At 44.8% G+C, this 21,925-nt stretch overlaps 1 protein-coding gene across 2 annotated transcripts in view; it reads left to right on the top strand.

Moving 5' to 3' along the window:
- The first annotated feature begins 4,070 nt into the window (after positions 1 to 4,070).
- ADAMTS14 (ADAM metallopeptidase with thrombospondin type 1 motif 14) overlaps positions 4,071 to 21,925 on the top strand; it is a 107,681-nt gene continuing 89,826 nt past the window's right edge. For both annotated transcript variants that reach the window (XM_031956823.1, XM_031956822.1), the window contains exons 1-2: positions 4,071 to 4,328; positions 8,244 to 8,683. In XM_031956823.1, coding sequence (XP_031812683.1) covers positions 4,247 to 4,328; positions 8,244 to 8,683 — 522 coding nt within the window. In that variant the 5' untranslated portion in view covers positions 4,071 to 4,246. The remainder of the gene's footprint in view (positions 4,329 to 8,243; positions 8,684 to 21,925) is intronic.

The following is a 21,925-nucleotide window of genomic DNA, read 5'->3' as shown; positions in this document are numbered from 1 at the left end:
ATGCCATCTTGTAAGGGGCTCTAGCCGAGACCTCAGGGACTCCAACAGGGGCTATCCCTTATGGCAATTGAATTTTCTTCACTTTCCTCTTCCTGTTCTCCCCCACCCCCACCCCAGAAGAGGACTAAGAGTAGGGACCAATAATGAAAGACTGAGTGAGGATCATAGGATTTAAATCTGGAAAGTACCTTAGAGGTTATTTAGGGCAAACCCCCTCATAATCCAGAGAAGGAAACTGAAGCCCACTGTAATGGGGAAGTGACTTGTAATAAGTGCTGAGACTCAAATGCAGGTCCTCCAAAGCCAATGCTCTAACTCCCAGGGTAGGATCGTATTTTTCTCTTTAAAATATCCCTACTTTGCAACTGGAGAAATTGAGACTGAACCCCCCCCCCCAAAAAAACCAGGATCATGTCACTCCCCTACCTACTAACTCTAGTGGTTCCCTATTACCTCCAGGAGTAAATAGAAACTCATCTGATATTTCCAATCTTCTTACACATCAGTCCCTTTCTCACACAGCCAGCTGGACTGTCCTTACTTCCTTTCATAGCCCCTGCTCTGTCTTTGTCCCCAAATGTTCTCCCTTCTCAACCTGGTTTACTTAAAATCCCTAGTTCCCTTCAGTCTCAGTCTGATGTCACCTTCTACCAGGGTCTTTCTGGCTCTTTGCAGCTGCTCATGCCCTGCTAATGATTTTATGTTTCCATGTTGCCTCCCTCGTCAGTCCTCAAGGACAGGGACTTTTTCACTCTTGTATTTGTACCCAGTCAGGGAGTGCATCAGAGTGAGCCCTGAGCCTGGAGTCAGGAAGTGTGTGTACTTACTAGGTGTGTGACTTTGGGCAAATCAATTAAGCTCCTTTTCCTCATCTGTAAAAGGGGGCTGATAGCAACAGCTACTGTTATGGGCCAGAACTTGAAACAAGGTATTAAGTGGAAGTGAGGAGACAATGGTTAAATCTAATCTAACACTGATTTAATCTTACAACAAATAATGGTTTCCTAGTGATATAATGATTGGTGTGTACTCAGTGTGGGGCATATAAGCAGGGACTGAGAGCCACAGAGGACAAGCTCTTGGGCCAGGAAAGACAGGTGCACCAGAAGCTCTCGGAGGCCGAGACAGATTCATTCCATCGTCCTCCTTTGTGGTGGCTGGAGGCTGAAGCACAAACCCTTGGATTCGGAGAGATTCAGAGGGCAGAGAAGGAGGCAGGAGCTCAAGCTCTCCGAACCAAGGAGAGAGATAGGCCTCTAAGAAAGCTAACTGGGCCCCAGGAAAGGAGACAAGACTTGGAAAGAGACAATAAAGGATTTGGACTTTAACCCCTGGTTGTACTTGTGATTATTGAACTGAAACGAAGGCTGCTCCCAGAGGCCTCCAAGAAAACTGAACAAGAGGACGTTACAATCTACCTTTCAGGATCGTTGTGGGGATCAGCTGAGGTAATAATTGTAAAGCGCTTAGCACAATGCGTGGCACATTGTAAGCATTTTCTAAACTATTATTACTATTATACCTGGTCCTAAGCTCAACATCTGAAATATGATAGGAAATTAATAAATATGAACTGCTTGATTTAAAATGCTGACTGTTCCTGCACTTATATTAAGGAAAACAGGAGTTTTCAGTTTGTTCATTGCCTGTCCCATCATGTTCTCTCTTCACTCATCTCCCCGTGACCCTTATTAGTTTGGGATGCCAAATGTTTAACAACCAGCTCCTGAAAAAGAACTGTATGTGCACGACGCACTTTGAACTTTAAACTTCATTATTAACATTTTCTTTGTCACTCTCTTAAATCCAGACAATCAAAGTCCCAACTGGATGTAGAGCCGGATTTTTTTCTTTCCTGAAGGAATTGGGGTTAAGTGGCTTACACAGGGTCACACAGCCAGGAAGTGTTAAGTATCTGAGGTCAAATTTGAACTCAGGTCCTCCTGACTTCAGGGTTGGGGCCACCTGGCTGCCCCTTGTAACCTCTTAAAGGCTCAGTTCAATCAATAGGCATTGAGTGCCGACTTTTGTTGGGAGCTTGAACCCAAAGATCATGGAATCATAGATTTAGAGGAGGAAGGAGCCTCAGAGGGCCCCCTAGCACCCTTCTGTCCCAGTTTACACATGAGGAAACTGAGGCTCAGAAAAGTGAAGGGACTTACTTCAAGTCAGTCAGTAAGAAGCCAGGTCTTTTGCTTCCCAACCCAGCCCCATTTCCCTGAGCCCATACTCTAACAGAGGCGATAGCACATATGTAGGAGTGCTTAGGATGTAAAGGGGAGGTGGACGGGAACAAAGGAAGGCTCCAGACAGACAACTGCAGGGTGGAGGGGATACTTTGTGCTGGGAGAAGACAGGGAGGAATCCTAGAAGGCTTCAGCAAAGAAGTGGCCTCTGAGCCAGGCCTTGAGGGTGGAGAGGCTTGGCTGCCCAAGGGCCCATGCGGGGGGGGGGGGGGGGGGGGGGGGTGGGGGGGGGGGGGGGGGGGGGGGGGGGGGGGGGGGGGGGGGGGGGGGGGGGGGGGGGGGGGGGGGGGGGGGGGGGGGGGGGGGGGAAGGCAGGGCCTGGAAGAAGCAGGTCTGCTGGGATCTGCTGGGGGTGAAGCAGAGAATTCCTGAGCCAGGGAGAGCGTGGTGGACAAGGCCAGGAGGGCAGTTTGGAGCCACAGTGCAGAAGGCCTTGAACCCTGAGCAAGTGAATTTGGATTTTATTGTTTTTAAAGAACACCTCTCCACTAAGATAAATGAGCAGGGGCCTCAGTCAGGCCTGCACCTCAGGAGAATGATTGTGGGAATAATGGCACAAAGCAAGAATCCCTGGGACAAGGAGATCATAGGGGGCAGGACCCAGATGGAGAGCTGGAATCCCAGGCCTTCTCCTTGGGACTCAGTTGTAAATGACTCAGTTTGGGGGAGGGGGTCTCAGCTTCTTCTCCTCTAAAATAAGGAAGAATGGGGATTAGATGCCACCTCGCCTGCTGGGAATCTCTGGCAGCCCAGTGAGGGGAGGGGTCTTCGAGAACCTTTCCCAACAAGAGTCAGGGCCAGGTGGGGAGGCCAGAGCCCAAGGAGGGCAGAGGGGGAGGGAGAGCTTGGGTGTAGGTGGGTAGGAGAGCCAGGAACCCTGAGGCCCAGCTCCCCCCAGCCTGGCTGTTCCCCAGCCACTAGATCCTGCAGAGATTTGGGCAACACGAGACCAACCAAGTCTGCCCAGAGCATCAAATCTCCCTGGAAACAGCTTGCCCTCCACCCCCACCCTGATGTTCTGCCTTGATTCCAGACTGGGTCTGTCCATCTGTCTTTGTCTTGAACTGTTAGTGTGTCTGTCTCTCCCAATCTGTTTCTGTCTCTCTGCCTGCTCCCCCCCTCCCTTTCTCTGTCTCTCTGTATGCCTCTCTCTGTCTCTGTCTCTCTCTTACTCTCTCTTCTCTGTCTCTTTTCCTCTCTGTCTGTCTCTGTCTCTGTCTCTCTCTGTCTCCCTGTGTGCCTCTCTCTGTCTCTGTCTCTCTCTTACTCTCTCTTCTCTGTCTCTTTTCCTCTCTGTCTGTCTCTGTCTCTGTCTCTCTCTGTCTCTCTCTCTGTCTCTGTCTCTCTCTCTGTCTGTCTCTGTCTGTCTCTGTCTCTCTCTCTGTCTCTGTCTCTCTCTCTGTCTCTGTCTCTCTCTCTGTCTGTCTCTCTCTCTCTCTCTGTCTCTCTCTCTCTCTGTCTCTCTCTCTCTCTCTCTCTCTGTCTCTCTGTCTCTCTCTCTCTCACTGTATCTCTGTCCTAGGCTCTTCTGTCTCTGTTTCGCGGTCTCCCTACTTCTCTTTCTGCCCCTTCCGTCGGTCTCTGTCTCTCGGTGTCTCGGTCTCTGGGTCAGTTCCATCTCTCGCCAGCTCTCCGGCGCTCCCCCGCTCTGTCCCCTCCCCTCCCCTCGCATCTCTGCTCCTCCCCTCCCCGTCCCCCCGGCCCCCGCCCTCCCCCAGTGCCTGCAGAGCTCGGGGGCAGCGGGTCCCGGCGGCGGTGCAGCGCGCACTCGGGGCGAGGGGGCGGGAGCGAGGCCGGGGCCGGGGCGGGCTGCGGGGAGGAGGAGCCGACGAATCGGGCTCGCGGGGTCTCCGGCGTCTGCAGAGCCAGGAAAGCTGGCGGCGCTGCGCATCCCTCAGTCCGCCTCCTCCGCCGAGCCCGAGCCCAGAGGCGGACTCCGGCCGGCCCGTGCGCTGCTGCCGAGCGAGGGAGCGGGCCCGGCTCCGCGGCGCCCGCCCCAGATGGACTGCCTCGGGGTCTTGCTCTCGTGCTGGCTCCCTCTCAGTTGCTGGCTTTCGGCTGCCGCGGCCACCAGGACCCAAGGTGAGGCTGGCGGGAGGGGGATCGGGACTGAGAGGGGATCTGGGCTGTGTGTGTGTGTGTGTGTGTGTGTGTGTGTGTGTGTGTGAGAGAGAGAGAGAGAGAGACAGAGAGACAGAGAGAGACAGAGAGAGACACAGAGACAGAAACAGAGAGAGAGAGATGTGTGCGTGCCTTGCTGTGTGTGCAAACTTTGGGCTGAACAGTTCATTTCTCCACTCCATCCTGTCTTCCTTTCTCTCCTTTGCATATCTCCTTTCCTTCCTTTTCTTTCTTTCTTTCTTTCTTTCTTTCTTTCTTTCTTTCTTTCTTTCTTTCTTTCTTTCTTTCTTTCTTTCTTTCTTTCTTTCTTTCTTTCTTTCTTTCTTTCTTTCTTCCTTCCTTCCTTTCTTTCTCTTTCTTTCTCTCTCTCTCTTTCTCTCTCTGTCTTTTTTTCTCTCTCTCTTTCTTTCCCCCCTCCTTTTCTTTTTTTTCCCTGCTTCCTTCCTTTCCCCTCCCCTCCTTTTCCTCTCTCCTCTCTTTCTCCCTCCCTCCTTTTTTTTTTTCTCTTCTTCCTTCTCTTTCTCTTCTCTTTCTAGTTTCTTTCTCTTTCATCTTCTATTTCTCCTTTTTTATTTTTCTCTTTCCTCCTTGTCTCTTCTTTCTTTCTTTTATCTCTCTTCACTTCTCTTTTCCCTTTCCCTTCCCCAGCCCGGTTTCCTTTCCCCCCTGTTCCGCCTCTTTCTCAGTCTTTGATCCTCCCACTTCTCTGTTTCTGACCCTGGCCCCAGGAAGGGAGAAGTTTACAAACACCGAGGTGCCCCGTTTCCCCCGCCCCCCCAAAGGGCGGAAATTCGAACCTCTGGTTTGTTCTTCCAGGGCCCAGGTGCCGGACGTGCACTAGGAATTGTCGCAAGAGGACCCATGTGGTTAGCTTCGATATTAGGGTCCTCTCTCACATTATGTACAAAACCCGAAAGGAAAATCAAAGCAATTTCCCCCTCCCCCCCCAAAAGGTTTGGAACCCATTTCGGAATCAACCAATAAACACAATCGCTGGTTTTGTAGAAACCACACCCCGGTGCCAGTGAGCGTGCACATAGGATGTGCATTCATGGCCCAGAATTGCCCCATGTGTGGGACGCTTCCAAGGATATACCCCAGGAAGTCCAATCTGTAACCATCATTCAGGCTTTGCTTAGCAAAACCGAGGAAAATCAGCATTTCTCCCCCTCCTCTCAGTTGCCCCAGAGGGAAAAGGATTTTTAGGGACACCTCATTTCTGGATTTTATCAAGCCAGGGAGGTGAGGGGGAAGGGACACAGATAGAGCTGGATGTGTAGAAATGAGAATCCCTCCTCGAGCTCCGACCCATGAATCATCCCACATGGAAGCCAAGGAGCTGTCACTGGCGGTCCTGACAGCCCCGGAGTGTCGGAGACACTGCAGTGCCTGCTGCCTGGGCCGGTGGCCTAATGCTGGGGGCTGTGACCCCAGGCTCACCGCGGGCCGGGAGCGTGCATGTCGCCGGCCTCTGCCTGCCCCTCCTTTCCTTTTTTCTTAGCCTGGATCTGGGCCTTGTAAATTCTTGGTCACTGTGTCACTTTAAAGAGTTGCCTTTCTAAACTTGGAACTGTTCGCTTCCTTTCTAATAATAGCTCCCATTCATACTGCAATTGATTTCCAAAGTGCTTTCCTTTCCACAACCTGGAAGGTAGAGAGTGTGGGATCTTAGATCAGAGAACCATAGGACTATAGATTTAGAGCTGGAAGGGATCCCAGAAGCCAGTGAGTCTATCCCCTCCCCTCATTTTAAAGATGAATAAGCTGAGGCTCAGAGAGATGAAGGACGTAAGCTAGAAAGTGTCAGAGATGGGATTCAAACTTAGATTTCTTGCCTCCAGGTTCAGTGCTTTTTTCACTATTCTCTGCTTTCCCTCTTTCCTTCCCTCCTTCTTCTCCCTTTTTCCTCTTTTCCCTTCTTTCCTCCCTTGCTCCCTTCCTCTCTTTCTCTTTCCCTCTTTCTCCCTCCCTTCCTCCCTTCTTCCCTCCCTCCTCCTTTTCCCCTTTTTCTCTTCTTCCTTCCTCCCTCCCTCCCTCCCTCCCTTCCTTCCTTCCTTCCTTCCTTCCTTCCTTCCTTCCTTCCTTCCTTCCTTCCTTCCTACCTTCCTCTTTTTCTCTGTCTTCCTCCCTCCTTCCTTTCCCTCCCTTCCTCCTTCCCTCCCTCCTTCCCCCCTCCCTTCCTTCCTTCCTGCCTTCCTTCCTTCCTCTTTCCCTCTTTTCCTTCTTTCCTTTGTCTCCCTTGTCCCCTTTCTTCTCCTTTAACACTTTTTCTCTCTTGGAATGGTAGACTATTTTGGGGGTTGCTAGGTGTGTTTGTTTTGACAGGTGTATTTTTGTGTCTTTCTATGCACTTGGCTGGTTGGGCCATCCCTTAAGTTGGGGCTAGGTGGGTGGAGCAGAGTGGGTGTTCCACCAGTGCAGAACTCCTTCCCACTTTTGCCACAGGGCTCTCTCTGGGGCCCATCTCCAGATAGCGGCCTCCTGGCTCCTGTCCCTGGTGGATGACTGACTCCCCAGGGAGGGGGACCTTGCCGGGCAGGGAACGCATAGTTCACATGCTTGTTGCTAGCTGACTTGTAAAGAGTCGAAAAGCTCTGTCGGGAGGCATTTTTTCTGCTAGGGTTGACGGGGGCCCAGAGATTGAGGTATTGTTTTGTTTGGAATGTTGGTGTCTGCACAGAACTTGACCGTTATTCCCCAAGTGTAGAAACCCTGGGAGATGGGAGGACATATAACAAAGTGAGGAGGATAATTTGAACGTACTTGGTGCTCTGAAGTTTACAAAGCACTTTTCCCATACTGGCCCTGGAAGGCAAGTAGAGACAGCATTATTATGCCCATTTTCCGGAAAAGAAAATTGAGGTTTATAGCGCAGCAGTGCCCAGAGAGGCTCAGGGCTATATAGGAAGCCTGGATTTCATGCTAGAGGGCCTGCATTTGAACCCCAGCTCTGCTACCTATTATCTGTCTTCTTATTTCCCATCCTGGGGCCTCTGCTTCCTAGATTAGATGACCTATAGTCCCTTCTGACTCCGAGATCTGGCCCAACTTGACAAATTTAGGAGATAATTAGAAGCTTGAGCTGCCAAGGATCACGGACACGGATATGACAGCTAACATTTCTATAGCATATAATTAAATGTATGCTCTCACTTGATTTTTACAACACCTCTGGGAGGGGTTGCTATTAGTATCCCCATTTTACAGATGAGAAAATTAAGGCTGACAGAGATTAAGTGAACTTGCTCAGTCATCTAGCTAGTGAGAGGCTGAGGCTGAATTTCTGACTCTGGGTCCAGCACGCTAACCATTATGGCACCTAGCTACCCTGCAGCAGGTTAGCTGCCATATAACACTGTAAGGTTCCCAAAGTGATTTATGGACATTATTTATTTGAGCCTCACAACAGCCCTGTGAGGCGGGTACTTACAAGATATTATTTATTCCCATTTTATTGATGAGGAAACATTCACAGTGATGTGGGGAGGTAGTAAGGTCTAACTCTGGAGTCAGAGATTGTGACCTTTAGTTGTGTGACCTTAAGCACCCCGTTCCTCAGTTTCTTCACCTGTAAAATGGGGGGGGGAGTTGGACTCAATAGTTTCCAAAGTCTCTTTCAGCTCTAGGTTTATAATCCTTCGAAAGAAGGATTTGAACCGGGAGTTTGTGCTCCAGTTGTTCCTAAATTGCCTCACCTGGCAATAAAAGGACGTGATCTGAAGTAATGAGACCAGGCCTGGGTGGAGGGGCTTCCCCTTTTCTGGGATTCAGGGTTGCCAGCAAAGGGGAGGCCAATGGCCGTTCACCCACTGCCCCCTCCATGCCCCTGGCCTGTGCCCTGGAATCCTGAGGAATCTCTGTCTCTCTGCCCAACAGAGCTGCTCTTGTCTGGCAAATTAAGTGACTATGGCGTGTTTGTGCCGTTCAGCGCGGATCCTCACGGCCGCTTCCTCTCGCACGTGGTGTCCGGACCCGCCGCCTCCAGGAGCGGGGCATTTGGCAGGCCGCCCCCGTCATCAGCCCCCCCCTCCAGCAGGCACCGCGTGGCCCGAAGCCCTGCCGGGGCCGCGGGAGAGCCGGCTGGCCCCCACCCAGCGGGGAAGTATTCCATTTATTTCAACGTCACCATCTTCGGGAAGGAGCTCCACTTGGGCCTGAAGCCCAAGCAGCGGCTGGTGGCCCCCGGGGCCTTCGCCCAGTGGCAGGAGGACTTCTGGGAGCTTTCCCGGCAGCCCCTCCACCAGGACTGCATCTTCACTGGCAGCATCACCGGCATGCCCGGCACGGCCGTGGCCATCAGCAACTGTGACGGATTGGTAAGGAAAAGGCTCTGCTCCTCTCCCTGGCGCCCGCCTCCACCGACTCTTGTCTTGGGTTTGGGATTCCTGTGGGTTCCGTTCTCCATCCTGGGCCAAAGCCGGCTGGGGCAGCTTCCAGGAAGACTCTCCTTGGTCTCTGGGTTAGATTTCCAGTCCCCTGCTGTGAAGGGAGAGGCCGGGGTGTGAGGCTTCCCCTCCAGTTATCATTCCCCCTCATCACATCGGCTCAGATTTAGGGAATTTTAAAGCAATGCGGACCTTGGAGTTTGTGTAGTCTGTGGCTTGGCAGGGAGACCCGGGTCCAGACTTTGCCTTAGGCACTCACTAGCTGTGTAAGCCTGGGCAAATCACGCCGCCTGTTTCACCCTCAGTTTCCTTCTCTGTAAAATGATGTTAGACTAGCTGGGCTCTGAGGTCCCTCTCAGTTCTAGATCTCTGTTCTGTGATCTTGCTTTCTGTGATTCCTGCTCAGATTCCTGCTTTCTGTGATCCTGCTCAAACTATTTTTACAATAATACTAAGATGTTATAATTTCTAATATAATAAATTTTTTGATAGTTATACCACCTGTTTCATCCTCTGTTTCCTTAGACTAGTTGGGCTCTGAGGTCCCCTTCAGTTCCAGGTCTCTGTTCTGTGATCCTAGAAAGCAGAAAGACCATCAGGTTTGAATCTTCACCAGTACTCTGACTAGCTGTGTGACCCTGAATTGTTTTCTGATCTGTAGAATGGGTATAAGTTTCCACTATTTCTCTCTTAGACTTGCTTTGAGGAAATATCTCTTTCTAAATGTCAAAGATTTAGAGTAGGATGTCTTGAAGGGTGATTCTCCTGGGAATCCCTGAGACCCTTTCAGGGGGCTCAAACTACTTTCACAATCTAATATAATAAATATTTTTAAAGGTTATTTTTGACATTTATTTAATATTTTATTTTCCCCCAAATACATGTAAAAACAATATTTAGCATTTTTTAAATATTGGGTTACAAGTTCTCTTCCTCTTTTTCCACCTCCTCATTGAGAAGACAAACACTAATACAGTAAAAATTGATAGATATAATCCATATAAACAAAAACTCTTTGGGGGGGGGAATTCTCAATAATTCTCTTTTTTTTCTGGGGGGGAGGGTGTTAAGTGACTTGCCCAGGGTCACACAGCTAGAAAATGTTAAGCATCTGAGGCCAAATTTGAACTCAGGTCCTCCTGACTTCTGGGCTGGTGCTCTATTCACTTCACCACCCAGCTGTCCCAATATTTCTTAATAATTGAGTGTAAAGAATCCCTAGTCCAGAAAGTTTGAGAACCATTAAGCTAGAGAAATGCGAATGATCCTCATTATCCAGTTTTGAGCCAGCCAGTGTCTCTCGGTGGTGGTGGTACAGTTGGTACTGATGGTGGTGCTGGCAGTGATGATGATGATGATGATGATGGTGCTGACAGTGATGATGATGATGGTGGTGCTGACAGTGATGATGATGATGATGGTGGTGCTGACAGTGATGATGATGATGGTGATGCTGACAGTGATGATGATGATGATGGTGCTGACAGTGATGATGATGATGGTGGTGCTGACAGTGATGATGATGATGGTGGTGCTGACAGTGATGATGATGATGATGATGGTGCTGACAGTGATGATGATGATGGTGATGCTGATTATGGAGATTAAAGCTTAAAACTGCTCTGGGACTTTTGGACGCCCTCTACAGCATTATCAGGTTTACACACTGTTTTACAAACGTTCCGCATTTGGGATTCACAACGCCCCTGGGACATATTTGCCATGGGCATCTCCCCCATTTTGCAGCAGAACAAACTTTGGCATAGACAGATTAAGTGACTGAATGGGGGCAGAGAGGGGGTTACAAGGAGGTAACATTAGACTTGATGAGAGAAAGAAAAGCAAAAAAGCTTCCTGATGAGTAGGGTGTGTAAATATGGACTAAGTTGTTTGGATCATTGGAGATCTTCAGGCTGATGGAAAGAAAGTAGTATTTACTTAAGTGCCTACTACGTGTCGGGTGATGTGCTAAACATTTTACAACTTTTGATCCTCACAACAGCCCTGGAAGGGAAGTGCAATTATCACCATCAAACTATAAATGAGCAAACAGGTGCCAGAAATTCAGTGACTTGCTTAGAGTCATGCAGCCAGTGACTGAGGCGAGACTTCAGCTTAAGTCTTCCTGTTAGTAAATTAGAGGGCAGGGATTTCCTTTCTGAGTGTGGAGGGGAGCTCTGTGGCTCTGGAGGGCTTGACTGACTCAACTTTTGTGCTTCTGTGTGACTTTCCCAATGTCCTGTATCTTGTAAGAATCGGAAGAGGGATATGAAATTTGGTCCTCCTTACTCCCAAGCCAGGCTTGCCTCCTCACTGCACCTCACTCCCTTTTAGAGAAGCTTGTCAAAGATGGAGGTAGGAATGGACCGACCCACCCAGTAGCATGCTATCTGCATCCTTCATCCACTCACCCTTTCCTGGGCGGATTGCTAGGATCGAGTGGCCATGTAAGTCCTTGAGAAGAGCGCAGAGGGGGCTGGGAGTTGATCCCACTAACAAGTAGCAACATCTAGATAAATCTCAAATGAATAACGATAACTAATATTTTTGTGGCTCTTTAAGCTTTGCAAAAGGTTTTACATAAATTATCTCATCTGTTTTTCATAATGACCCTGGGAGAAAGGCACTATTAATGATCTCATTTTATAGATCAGAAGGCTAAGTGTGAAGTGCTTTAAGTGACTCTATGGGGTTATACAACTAATAATTGAGTTATGAGCTGAACCCAAATCTTCCTTCTTCCTCCTTCTCCCACCTCAGTTTCGACATTCCCCGGGTCTTCCCTAGCTCTACTTTCCTAGAAATGTTTCTGCCCCTTCAGGCATGGGAAATAGCATCACATTCTCTGGCTCCATTTTGGAAGACTGAAATTAATGCCATGTCTGTCTGTCTGTCTGTCCTCTTATTACTCAGGCTTACAGTATAGCACTCCCTCTAAGAACTTGGCCAGAACTGTATGTGTTATGGGTGCATTGTTCTCTTATTTTCCCTCTCCCCTAGGGCTTCACTGACCAGGTACATCCAACTGATGAACCAAGAGAGGCTCTCTTATTCTCCTCTTCCTTCTTTTGAAGAGTGGGAGTGAGGTACACAGCAAACCAGTGGTACCATGGACAGTATTTTTGGCCAATGCTTTCTTTGCTCTTGCCTTTGCAGTTAATGTTGGGTCCATCCCTGATAAGATCAACAGCTCCATCTTGGAGTTGGCTTAGAGGCCATGTGATATAACGGTTAGGGCAGTGGGCTTTACCAAGAAGACCTGGGTTCAAATTCCATCTCAGATACTTCCTAGCTGTGTGACCCTAGGCAAATCACCTGACAACTATGGGCTTCCTTTGTTTCTTCATTTGTTAAAAAAAAAAAAAAAAAGAAGTTTGGCCCAGATGTTGATTAGGCTTTCTTCCAGATCTAAATCTGTGATTTTTTGATTGTGTGAAGGCTAGAACCCAACCCAGATTCCAAGGGAAGGATGGATCCTATCCTGTTATCTCATTCTTCATAAAGGTGCAGTTTCACTGGTTCAAAATCACAGCTTCCTTAATCAACTCTTACTTATGGTGATGGCACCATAGATCCAGAGCTGAGATGGACCTGTAGGTAACTAGTCCAAATCCCTGATGTCCCAGATGGTGCTAGTGTGGATGATAGCGATTAAAACTTAAAGATAACTGCTCTGTGACTTTTGGGGTGCCCTCTATAGCACTTTAAAAATCACATAATTTGCCCAGTGTCACATAGGACATTGTGGCAGTCAGGGCTCACGTCCTTTGGCTACAAACTTAGACCATTCTGTCATGCTGCCTGATATGAATCCTTTAGTAGAACATTAAGTACTGGTGAGAGAGCATGGGGACCATCCAGGCTGCAAGTTCTTAACCATTTCTCTGACTCAGACACATTTGGCAGTCAGGGGAAGCTGTTGGACTCCTCAAAATCAGATTTTAAGTCCACAAAATAAAATACATCATACATGTACATATAAACATAAAATAAAAATGCACGTTTAGCTACATAACTTAATTTTTTAAATTACATTTTATTTGTCTCTCTTAGAAGGTAGGTGACACGTTTCAAGTTGTGTGGAATCATGGTAGGACATTATGTTGTTCAGCGTTCCTAAGACTTTCAGAGTTGTTTATAATGTGATTGTTCATATAGAAATTGTTCTCCTAGTTCTGCTCACTTCACTCTGCCTCAGTTCATACAAATCTTCATCATTTCAAAAACTTTATCATTTCCTACAGCACAATAATATTCTCTCTCATCCATACACCATAGCTTGGTTCAATCTTTCCTTAATTGATGGGTGTCCATTCCATTTCCAGTTCTTTATAATTACAAAAACTGCCAGAATATTTTTGTCTCCGCGGGTCCTTTCTCTCTTTCTTTGATCTCTTTGGGGCATGGAGCTAGTAGCAGTATGACTAGGCCAAAGGGCACGCGAAGTTTAATAGCTTTGGGGGCATAGTTCCAAATTGCTTTCCAGAATGCCTAGATTGATTTCCATTTTTCTTAAGTTCATGGACTCCAGGTTGAGAGCCCCCTTTTCTAGTCCAACTCCTCTCCCTCATTTTATGAAAGAAGACTCAATCCCAGGGAAGGATCTTTCCAAAGCTGCAAAGCTAGGAAGTGATGATCTGGGTCTTGGGCCAGACCCTCTAACCCCAGATCCAGTGCTCTTTCCACAAGACCCCTCTGCTGTCTAAAGTGGCTGGAAAATCATCCCTGTTCCTATCTGCTGGAAATTGTCCCTGTCAGTATAGCCATTGAGGGCCTTGAGTGACAATAGAAATATTCAAGTAGAAGTCGGTTTCCATGTTGTAGAAGTTATTTCTCTATTGGAGGGAATTTAGACAAGGTGGCCCTGGGTCACATAAGAATCAGTTATTCCAATGGTATTCCAATTATTCCAATCCAGTTATTCAATTCCAGTTATTCCAATCAGTTATTCAATATTCCAATTAGTTATTCCCTTGTTTCTTTAATATTCAATGTGTATGTTTTTGAGTGTATACAAGGTATATGTTAATTTTTTTTTTTGCTACAGCAATTGGGGCTAAGTGACTTGCTCCGAATCACACAGCTAGGAAGAGTTAAGATTTGAACCAGATTTGAACTTCTAATTTCAGGGCTGATGCTCTATCTATTGTACCACCTAGCTGTCCCTATATATTAAATTTCTTTTCATGTCCCCTAACAGTTGGCACATGTAGTCAGGAGAAAGAAAAGTAAAAAGTTTTTTAAGCACCTACTATGTGCCAGGAACTGTGCTAAGTGTTTTCCAAATTTCTTAGTTGATCCAGAGTAATCCTTAAAATGATGATTTTTGAGTAATTAAAAAAAAGAACCTCATGGCACCTTTATGTTCTGATAAAGCACTGGAGGAGGAATTTAATTATCCAGTAGCATCACAATACTACTAATTTATATTTCTAACATTTGTCCAGTTTCAGACACTTATGACACTGAATGATTCATGTTCCTCCTTAGGCCTCAGTTTCCTCATCTGAAAGATGAAGAGGTTGGACCCCATAACTTTAAAAGTCCCTTCCTGATCTAACTCTGTGATGCTAGGATCCTAGTGCTGTTGTTTGCTAGCTGTTTGACCTTGGAAATCATTTCCCTTTGTGGACCATGATTTCCCCCCTTGTTAAATGAGGGGCTTGGAGCAGACGACTTTGAATTTTTTTCAGCTCTAAATTGACTAATTTTAGAAGTTGGAATTGGGAATGTGTCAGAAGCATTGCTGGGCATTTCATATTTTCTTGCTGTTTGTTATCATTAGTGCAAAGCTGCCTTCTCCAAAAAGCTTTTCCTAACTGTGTGACCCTGAGTTGGTCATTAATTTCTCAGTGCTTGAGATAATTGTCTAAAACTATAACTTGCCAGAGAAATTGCCAGCCTGGAGTGATAGAGCATCCTCTCTGCTAAAATAAACAGTTTAAATAAAAAAAGAAAACTCATGCAGTATTTGCAGATAAGGAGATTGAAATCCCAGAGTAGAAGATGAGCTCAAGGTCACACAGAGAGTTAATAATAGAAATGGGACCAAAATCCAGACAGTGGGTACTCACTGCATGTTAGACTAGAGTCTGTGCTATAAGAGGAACATGATGCATCCCCTGCCCTCAAAAAAGCTTGTGATCTGTTAAAATAACCTGAAAGTCAAGGCAGGTGAGCAGCAGTCACTAGTCTTAGGAGGGCTCCAGCATCTCTCCCTCTCTGAGGCAGGCAAGAGATAACACACACGAGGAGGAAGAGCCCGAGCCCCTGGGCTGGCGTTCACTAGGGACTGGTCCATCATATTGCCGGGGCAAAGTTGTGTCTTGGAAAGGGGAAGAGCAAGAGAAGTCGTTGAGGTAGTTTTGTAGCAGAATTGTGCTGTGGAGGCCACAGGATTATAGATTTACAGATGAGGAAACTGAAATCCAGAGAAGGAGAAAGACTGCCTAATTTAAAGAGATCCAGGATTTAGCTTTAATGCTGTGATGTTCTTGGGGATTTTCCATATGTGCTTTTATAGACATTTCTATTCAATCAACTGAGTTTTTCCAACAAATATTTATCAGATATCTACTATGTGCAAGGCTCTGCAATGGATGCTAGGGACATAAAAGACAAAAAAAAGAACAGTATTCTCTGTTCTCTGTTGTTCTCTGTTGCATTCTAAGCAACATGTACATAGAAACGTGAATACAAAATAGATTCGAGGTAAATGCAATGGGGGGGGGGTTTGAGCAACTGGGGAATCAGTGGTACATAGTAGGTGCTTAAAAACTGTTTTCTTGATTGATTGAATCAGGAAAGGGCATTTGTGGGAAATATTGCTTAGAATAATACTTAAAGGGAGTTAGGGATTCCAAAAAGTGCAGGGAAAAGGAGGGAGGAGGGAAGGATGGCTAAAGTCATGGACATGGAATGTCTTTTGGGGAATAGAATGTAAGTCAGTTTGGCTGGACTATATGGATATTGTAATTATCCAGGTGAGAGGCGATGATTGTATGACATGGGAGACACTGGCTCAGGACCCCCGGCATGGCGTGCTCTCATTAGAGAAGGTGTTATGCCCTATGAGCAAAGCAGGATTGAATTAGCCCAAAAGAAACATGAAATGTACTAAATTAGAGAAGTTACTCCAAATATCCATAGGGACTATTTGTGTCCGACTTGTGGCAGAGCATTTCGAGCTCATATTGCTCCCCAGTTGGATACACTGTCACTCGATTCGAACCTAGTGATGTCATTTCGGTCCTCTTCAATTAGGAGGAACCACCACCACCAACCATCAGTGTTAATAAAGAAGGGGAATATTGGGAGTTGGAGAAAGATGACACAATATTTGGCAGCTGATTGGAACATGGGGGAGAAGGAGAAGGGCAATGAGACTCCCAGGTTTCAAACACGAATAACAAAGAATGGAAGTGCTCTTGAAAGAATAAGAGAAGTTAGGAGAAAGGGTAGTTTTAGAGAAAGAGATAATGAGCTTTGTTTTGGACCTATTGAGTTTGAGATGCTTATGGAGTTATCTCCTGTTCAGTTTAGAGGTGTGGGATTGGAGAGGTGAGAAGATATGTAGATTTGGAAGTCATAGATTTGACCTGGTGAGAGAGGGAGAAAATTAGAGAGAAGAGAAAGGGACTCCTGATGGCATCTCTTGGTACATCCTCAGACTGAAGGTAAGTCATGGAAGATGGCCCAGCAAAGGGGACGGAAAAGGATTGGTCAGGCAGGTAGGAAAATCAGGAATAATAATGTCATAAAAACTTAGGGAGGAGAGAATAGCCAGGAGGAAAAGCAAAGATACTTTTTCTAGGTGAATGTTGACGAGTCACTTGGAATAATTAGGCTGGCCTATGTTTATTTTGGCAGCTAAGTGGTGCAGGAACAGGGCAACAGGATTTGAATTAGGAAAACTCATCTTTATGAGTTCAAATCCAGGCTCAGACACTTACTATCTGTGTGATCCTGGGCAAGTCACTTAACCCTATTTGCCTTAATTTTTTCATTTGTAAAATGGGCTAGAGAAGGAAATGGCAAATCACTGCAGTATCTTTGCCAACGAAACCCCAAAATGGGATCATGAAGAGTAAAACAAAACTAAAAAGACTGAACAACAACAATAAAAACATTTATTTCAGTTTAGTCTCATAGAATGTCAAGACCAGAGGAATCCTCTTTATTGTACAGAAAAAGATACTGAATCCCATAAGTAGGAAGGATTGGACCAAGGTCACACAGCTAGTAACAAATTTGAGACTAGAACCCAGGTAGATGATTCATTTCCACTGCTTGGAGAGTGTATGCTATTTAAACCTTCATTAAAAAAATTAGGTACAGAGATGCAGAAATGTCTACAGTAGAACTTCAAGAAAATTGAATATTGAAAATACAAATTAGAAACTAGATAAATTAGGGAGAAACTATTCACTTTTACAAAGCATTTTCCTACAATATTGAAAACCAAAAAATCCAAAATTACATGATTATATATTTAGATATAGAAAAAGCTTTTGACAAAGTACAGTTCTCATTTATGCTAAAAATCCTTACACAATAAAGGCACAGGAGGATCTTTTTTTTTGATAAAATAAAAATAAAAGCTAGTCTTATATACAATAGAGGAATGATAGAAACTTTCACAGTAAATACAAGAGTAAAGCAAAGTTTTCACCTTTTTCTGCTGTTATTTGACCTAGTGCTAGAAATACTAACCATTGTGTTAGGGAAATAAATAAAAGATATAAATATAGGCAAATAGGAGATAAAATTATTATTTGCTGATGACTTGATATTTTATGTAGAAAAGATTTAAAGAATCTGTGAAGAAATTAGTTACTACAGAACCTTCAGTAAACAGGAGGATACAAAATAAACCCACAAAATCAGCGACATTTCTACATAGCAATAATAGAAACTAGGAGGAAATTATAGAAAGGGAAGTCCCATTTAAAGTAATTTCAAAATGCATAAAATATCTCAAAAAAAGGGCATTCATTACAGGTTTCCTTTTGTTGTCAAGCTCTATTTAAATGATGACTCACATTGTCAGAGTAGCAGAACAGGAAGAAGCCCTAGAGGTTATTTAGTCTAACCCACTCATTTTACAAAAGAGGAAACTTGGTTTACAAAATTTAAATTTAGACAGAACTCTTCAGGAACACATACTCTGTGGGCCTAGACCTGCCCCATGATTTCCTTGCCTCTATAATCTGTTGAGTTCCTTTAAGCCTGTTAAGTGGAGTTGTGTGAATTTCTGGGTCTTTCTTTTCTTTTGGTAGAAGTCACATGGCTAGCATTTGTTTTCATTGCTTTGCTCACTAATAGGACAGATTTATGAAGTTCTTGACTTTTTCTTGGTTTCAGTTTCCCCATCTACATAATGAGTAACATTTACAAGTAATGTCCTCCTGGAAAGGGAGAAATTGAAGGTATGGGTACACCTCTCTGAGTCTCTGAGTTTTCTTCCTTGTCAAATGAAGAAATTGGACCTCACTGATTGATCTCTAAGTACTTTTCACATTAATATTCTATATTCTAAGTGCCTTGCCAGTTCTGACACTATATTCTCTGATTTATTCTTCATGTAAACATTGCACAGCTTTTCTTGTGGTGTAGGGCAGTAAGGAGGGAGCTGAGGACATTAGGAAACTTTGATTTGAATTAAACCCACTGCATCCATCAATTACATATTGTTCTTTAGCACCCACTCCCCACTGGAGTAAGATTAGACTTTGCCCCTTCCCTTTTTCCTTTCTCTCCCATGGGAATCAGAACCAGTTGTGTTGTCAAGGGGGACCGATCTAGACTCCTGGAAGTTTCTTGTAGCCTGCAATGATGAGTATAAATGAGACTGTGGAGATTATGACAAGAACAGGGCCTAGACAGTCAACACTTTTTCCGGCCTTTTATTTTGCCCTTGGCTGGTGAGGAATAAATAGTATTCCACATAAGCTGCCTAGATGGTGCTTGAGCAGGTCAACTTTAGTTGAAAACCTGGTGAGGAATTTTGATTGTTGAGAAACGGTATCCCATGTAGGATATCTGAATGGTGCTTGAGCCTGGAAACCTGGTGAGTAATAGTGTCCCATGTAGGATACCTGGATAGTGCTTGAGCATGTCCATTTTATTTGGAAATCTGGTCAATAGTGAGTGCCGAGGAACAGTGTCCGAAGTAGGGGAGCTGGATGGAGCTCGGAACTAACGTCAACTTTAGTTGGAAACTGGCTGGGTCTCAGGGGGATGGTGGCCAATTTTAAACAACTGGCTCTGAAAAAAAACTCCATCACTTTCTTAAGTCTAAACAATTAACAAAACAATAAATTAGGCCCTTAATTTGTAAGAGCGTTTGCCAACTTCTGATGTGCTCATGTATAGTTGGCTCTTTTCAGAGCCAGCTCTAGCATAATATTGCTGTGCCTCATGGGGATTCCTTAGAGACATTTGGTATTCCCAGCCCTTGGCATGGTACCTGGAACATAGTAGTTGCTTAATAAATGTTAATTGACAGGCTGACTATTATAATTCGATAGGTATATTCCTAGACCCTTAGCATTCAGGGAGAAGTAGCCACTATAAGGGAAGGAGCAGCAGGGTCCTTAGAGTCCCTCATCTCAAGTACTTGTTACAAGCTGAATGACTCTGGAAAAGTCACTTAATCTCTGTTTGCCTCAAATTCCTCAACTGTAAAATGGGAATAATACTAGCACCTACCTCCCATTGTTGTTCTGAGGGTCAAATGAGATAATATCTATAAAATGCTTGGGAAACTGTAAGGTGCTTTTATATATGTAGCTTTTATATATATTATGTATTATATATGTGTATAATATACATATATGTATACAAATATACATATAATATACATATATAATGTTATATATAACTTTTACATAAAATTAATAAGTTTAAAAATTATTATTATTATTATTATTATTATTATGGGTCCCAGTGGGGATTATAATAGCATTTACATCCCAGGGTTGTTGTGAAGGTCAAATAAGGCAATTTTATAAAGCAATTAGCCCATTGGCAATGACATTATTATTATTATTGTTAAATGAAGTCACATTTGTAAAATACTTCGTACAGTACCAGACAACAATGACAACATTATTATTGTTAAATGGAATAGTATTTGTAAAGCACTTGGCACATGATAGGCACTTAATAAATACTTGGTAAAAATATCACAGAGAGATAATAGACACACTATGGGTTGCCTTCTGGTTTGGAAAATTCCAGAGTTGGGGAGAGCATCTTTGGGAAACGGGGCATGGGGAAGCCCCGTTGCCCAGATGCCCAGCACTCTCATTGAAGAAAATGACTTCCATTTTGCTCGTGTCTTCTCCTCTGAAACAACTCCTGCTGCCCTACTAGTTGCCTTGCTTCAGAGGTGAGTGCAGAGGTTTGGACATAGCGCCGGGACACCTGGGTTTGAAGCCTGGCTGGGACACTCGCCAGCCGTGTGACTGGGAATGAGTCACTGCACATTGCTGAGGCTCAGTTTCTTCATCCTTAAAATGGGGAGAGTATTGTCTATCTCGTGCACTTCACAGGTTGCATAATTTGTAAGTAGTGCATGAGGTACGTCTGGTTTGTCCTGAGCAATGAGAAGCTTTCAGGAATATTTCTTATAACAGAGAATTTTTAGGAGGAAGATAATTCAGCAAACCAATGAACACACATTTGTTAAGTACCTACTATGTGCTAAAAGGCAGCTGGATGGCTCAGTGGGTAGAGCTCTGCGCCTGGCATCAGGAATACCTGCATGTGAATTTTGCCTCAGAAGTGAGCTGCACTCCCCCTCTCAGTTCTTATCTATAAAAGTGAAATAATTATAGCACATGTCTCACAGATTTGTTGTGAAGATCCAATGAAATAACATGTATAAAGTGCTCTGCAGACCTTAGCTTACCAGATTGTCTCCCTCATTAGATTGCAAGCTCCTGGAGGTCAGTAAAGCTCTTTTGCCTTTTTGTGTATCCTCAGGGCTGTGCCTGGAACATAGTAGGTGTTTAATAATTTTTTATTGATTGCTTGATTCGTATTTATTATTGTATTACATAATTTATTACTAGATAATTAATTATAGCAATTATAAATTATTACATATAATATAGGAAAAATATAAATATAACAAATATAATGAATAATAATATATGTAATATATAAAATTACAATTTATTGATATTATTGATTGATGTAGATGTTAACCACCATATTTATTATTGGTCCTTGGGGATAAAGAGACAGAAATATAATCATCCCTGCTCCCAAGGAGTTTACTTTCTACTTGTACAAGGTCACATTAATAGTAACTGAAGAGACAGCATCACAGAAGGTGAGACCCAGAGTGTTGAGGTGAGTTGTGGGATTCATACAACTACTAAGTGGTATTGGCGGCATTTGAACCCAGGTCCCGTAACTGCACATTCAGTGCTTTCCCACAGTACCACACTCACTTGTTGCCAACTCAGCTTCCTTCAGGTCTCAACTAAAATCTCATCTTCTGCCAGAAACCTTTCCCCATCCCTTTCTTGCTTGCGCTTCCCTTCTGTGATCACTGCCCATCTACCATGTCTAGACCATGGATGTCATCATTCTTTATCTGTTAGAGTAAGCCCCTGGAGGACGGGGCTTCTTTCTTGAGGGCACAGTTTCTTTCTCTGTCAAATAAGGGGCTTGGATTTGATGGGCTCTGGCTGCCCTTCCTGTCCCTAAATCTTGATTGGATGATGCCCCGCCCTCCAGCGTCCTTCTCAGCTGCACACATTGGGACCCTTATTGTCATGGAGGGGTGTATGCCCCAGGTTTTTTTAAGGGGACTTTGATAGTCAAGGATACCCCCAAACAGCTGCTGAAACAAGGGCTTCTCTGCAATAAGGATGAACTCTCTCTCTCTCTCTCTCTCTTTCTCTCTCTCTCTCTCTCTCTCTCCTTGTCTTTCTCCTCTCTTTTCTCCTTGATTTTCTTTTCTCTCTTTTCACTTTCACCATCTCTTTTCCTCCTCCCTCTTTCATATTCTTCTCTCTTCTGAATCTGTCTCTTTGTATCTGTCTCTCCCCTCTGTCTGTCTCTCCTCCCTCTTCTCTCTCTGACTCTCTGATTCTGTGTCTCTTCTTTCTATGTGCCTCCCTTCCTCTCTCTGTGTCTCTCCAGTCTCCTCTCTCTGTC

Source organism: Sarcophilus harrisii, chromosome 2, assembly GCF_902635505.1.
Source record: "Sarcophilus harrisii chromosome 2, mSarHar1.11, whole genome shotgun sequence".
In the NCBI taxonomy this organism is placed as follows: domain Eukaryota; kingdom Metazoa; phylum Chordata; class Mammalia; order Dasyuromorphia; family Dasyuridae; genus Sarcophilus; species Sarcophilus harrisii.
This window is presented reverse-complemented; position numbering and strand designations above follow the sequence as displayed.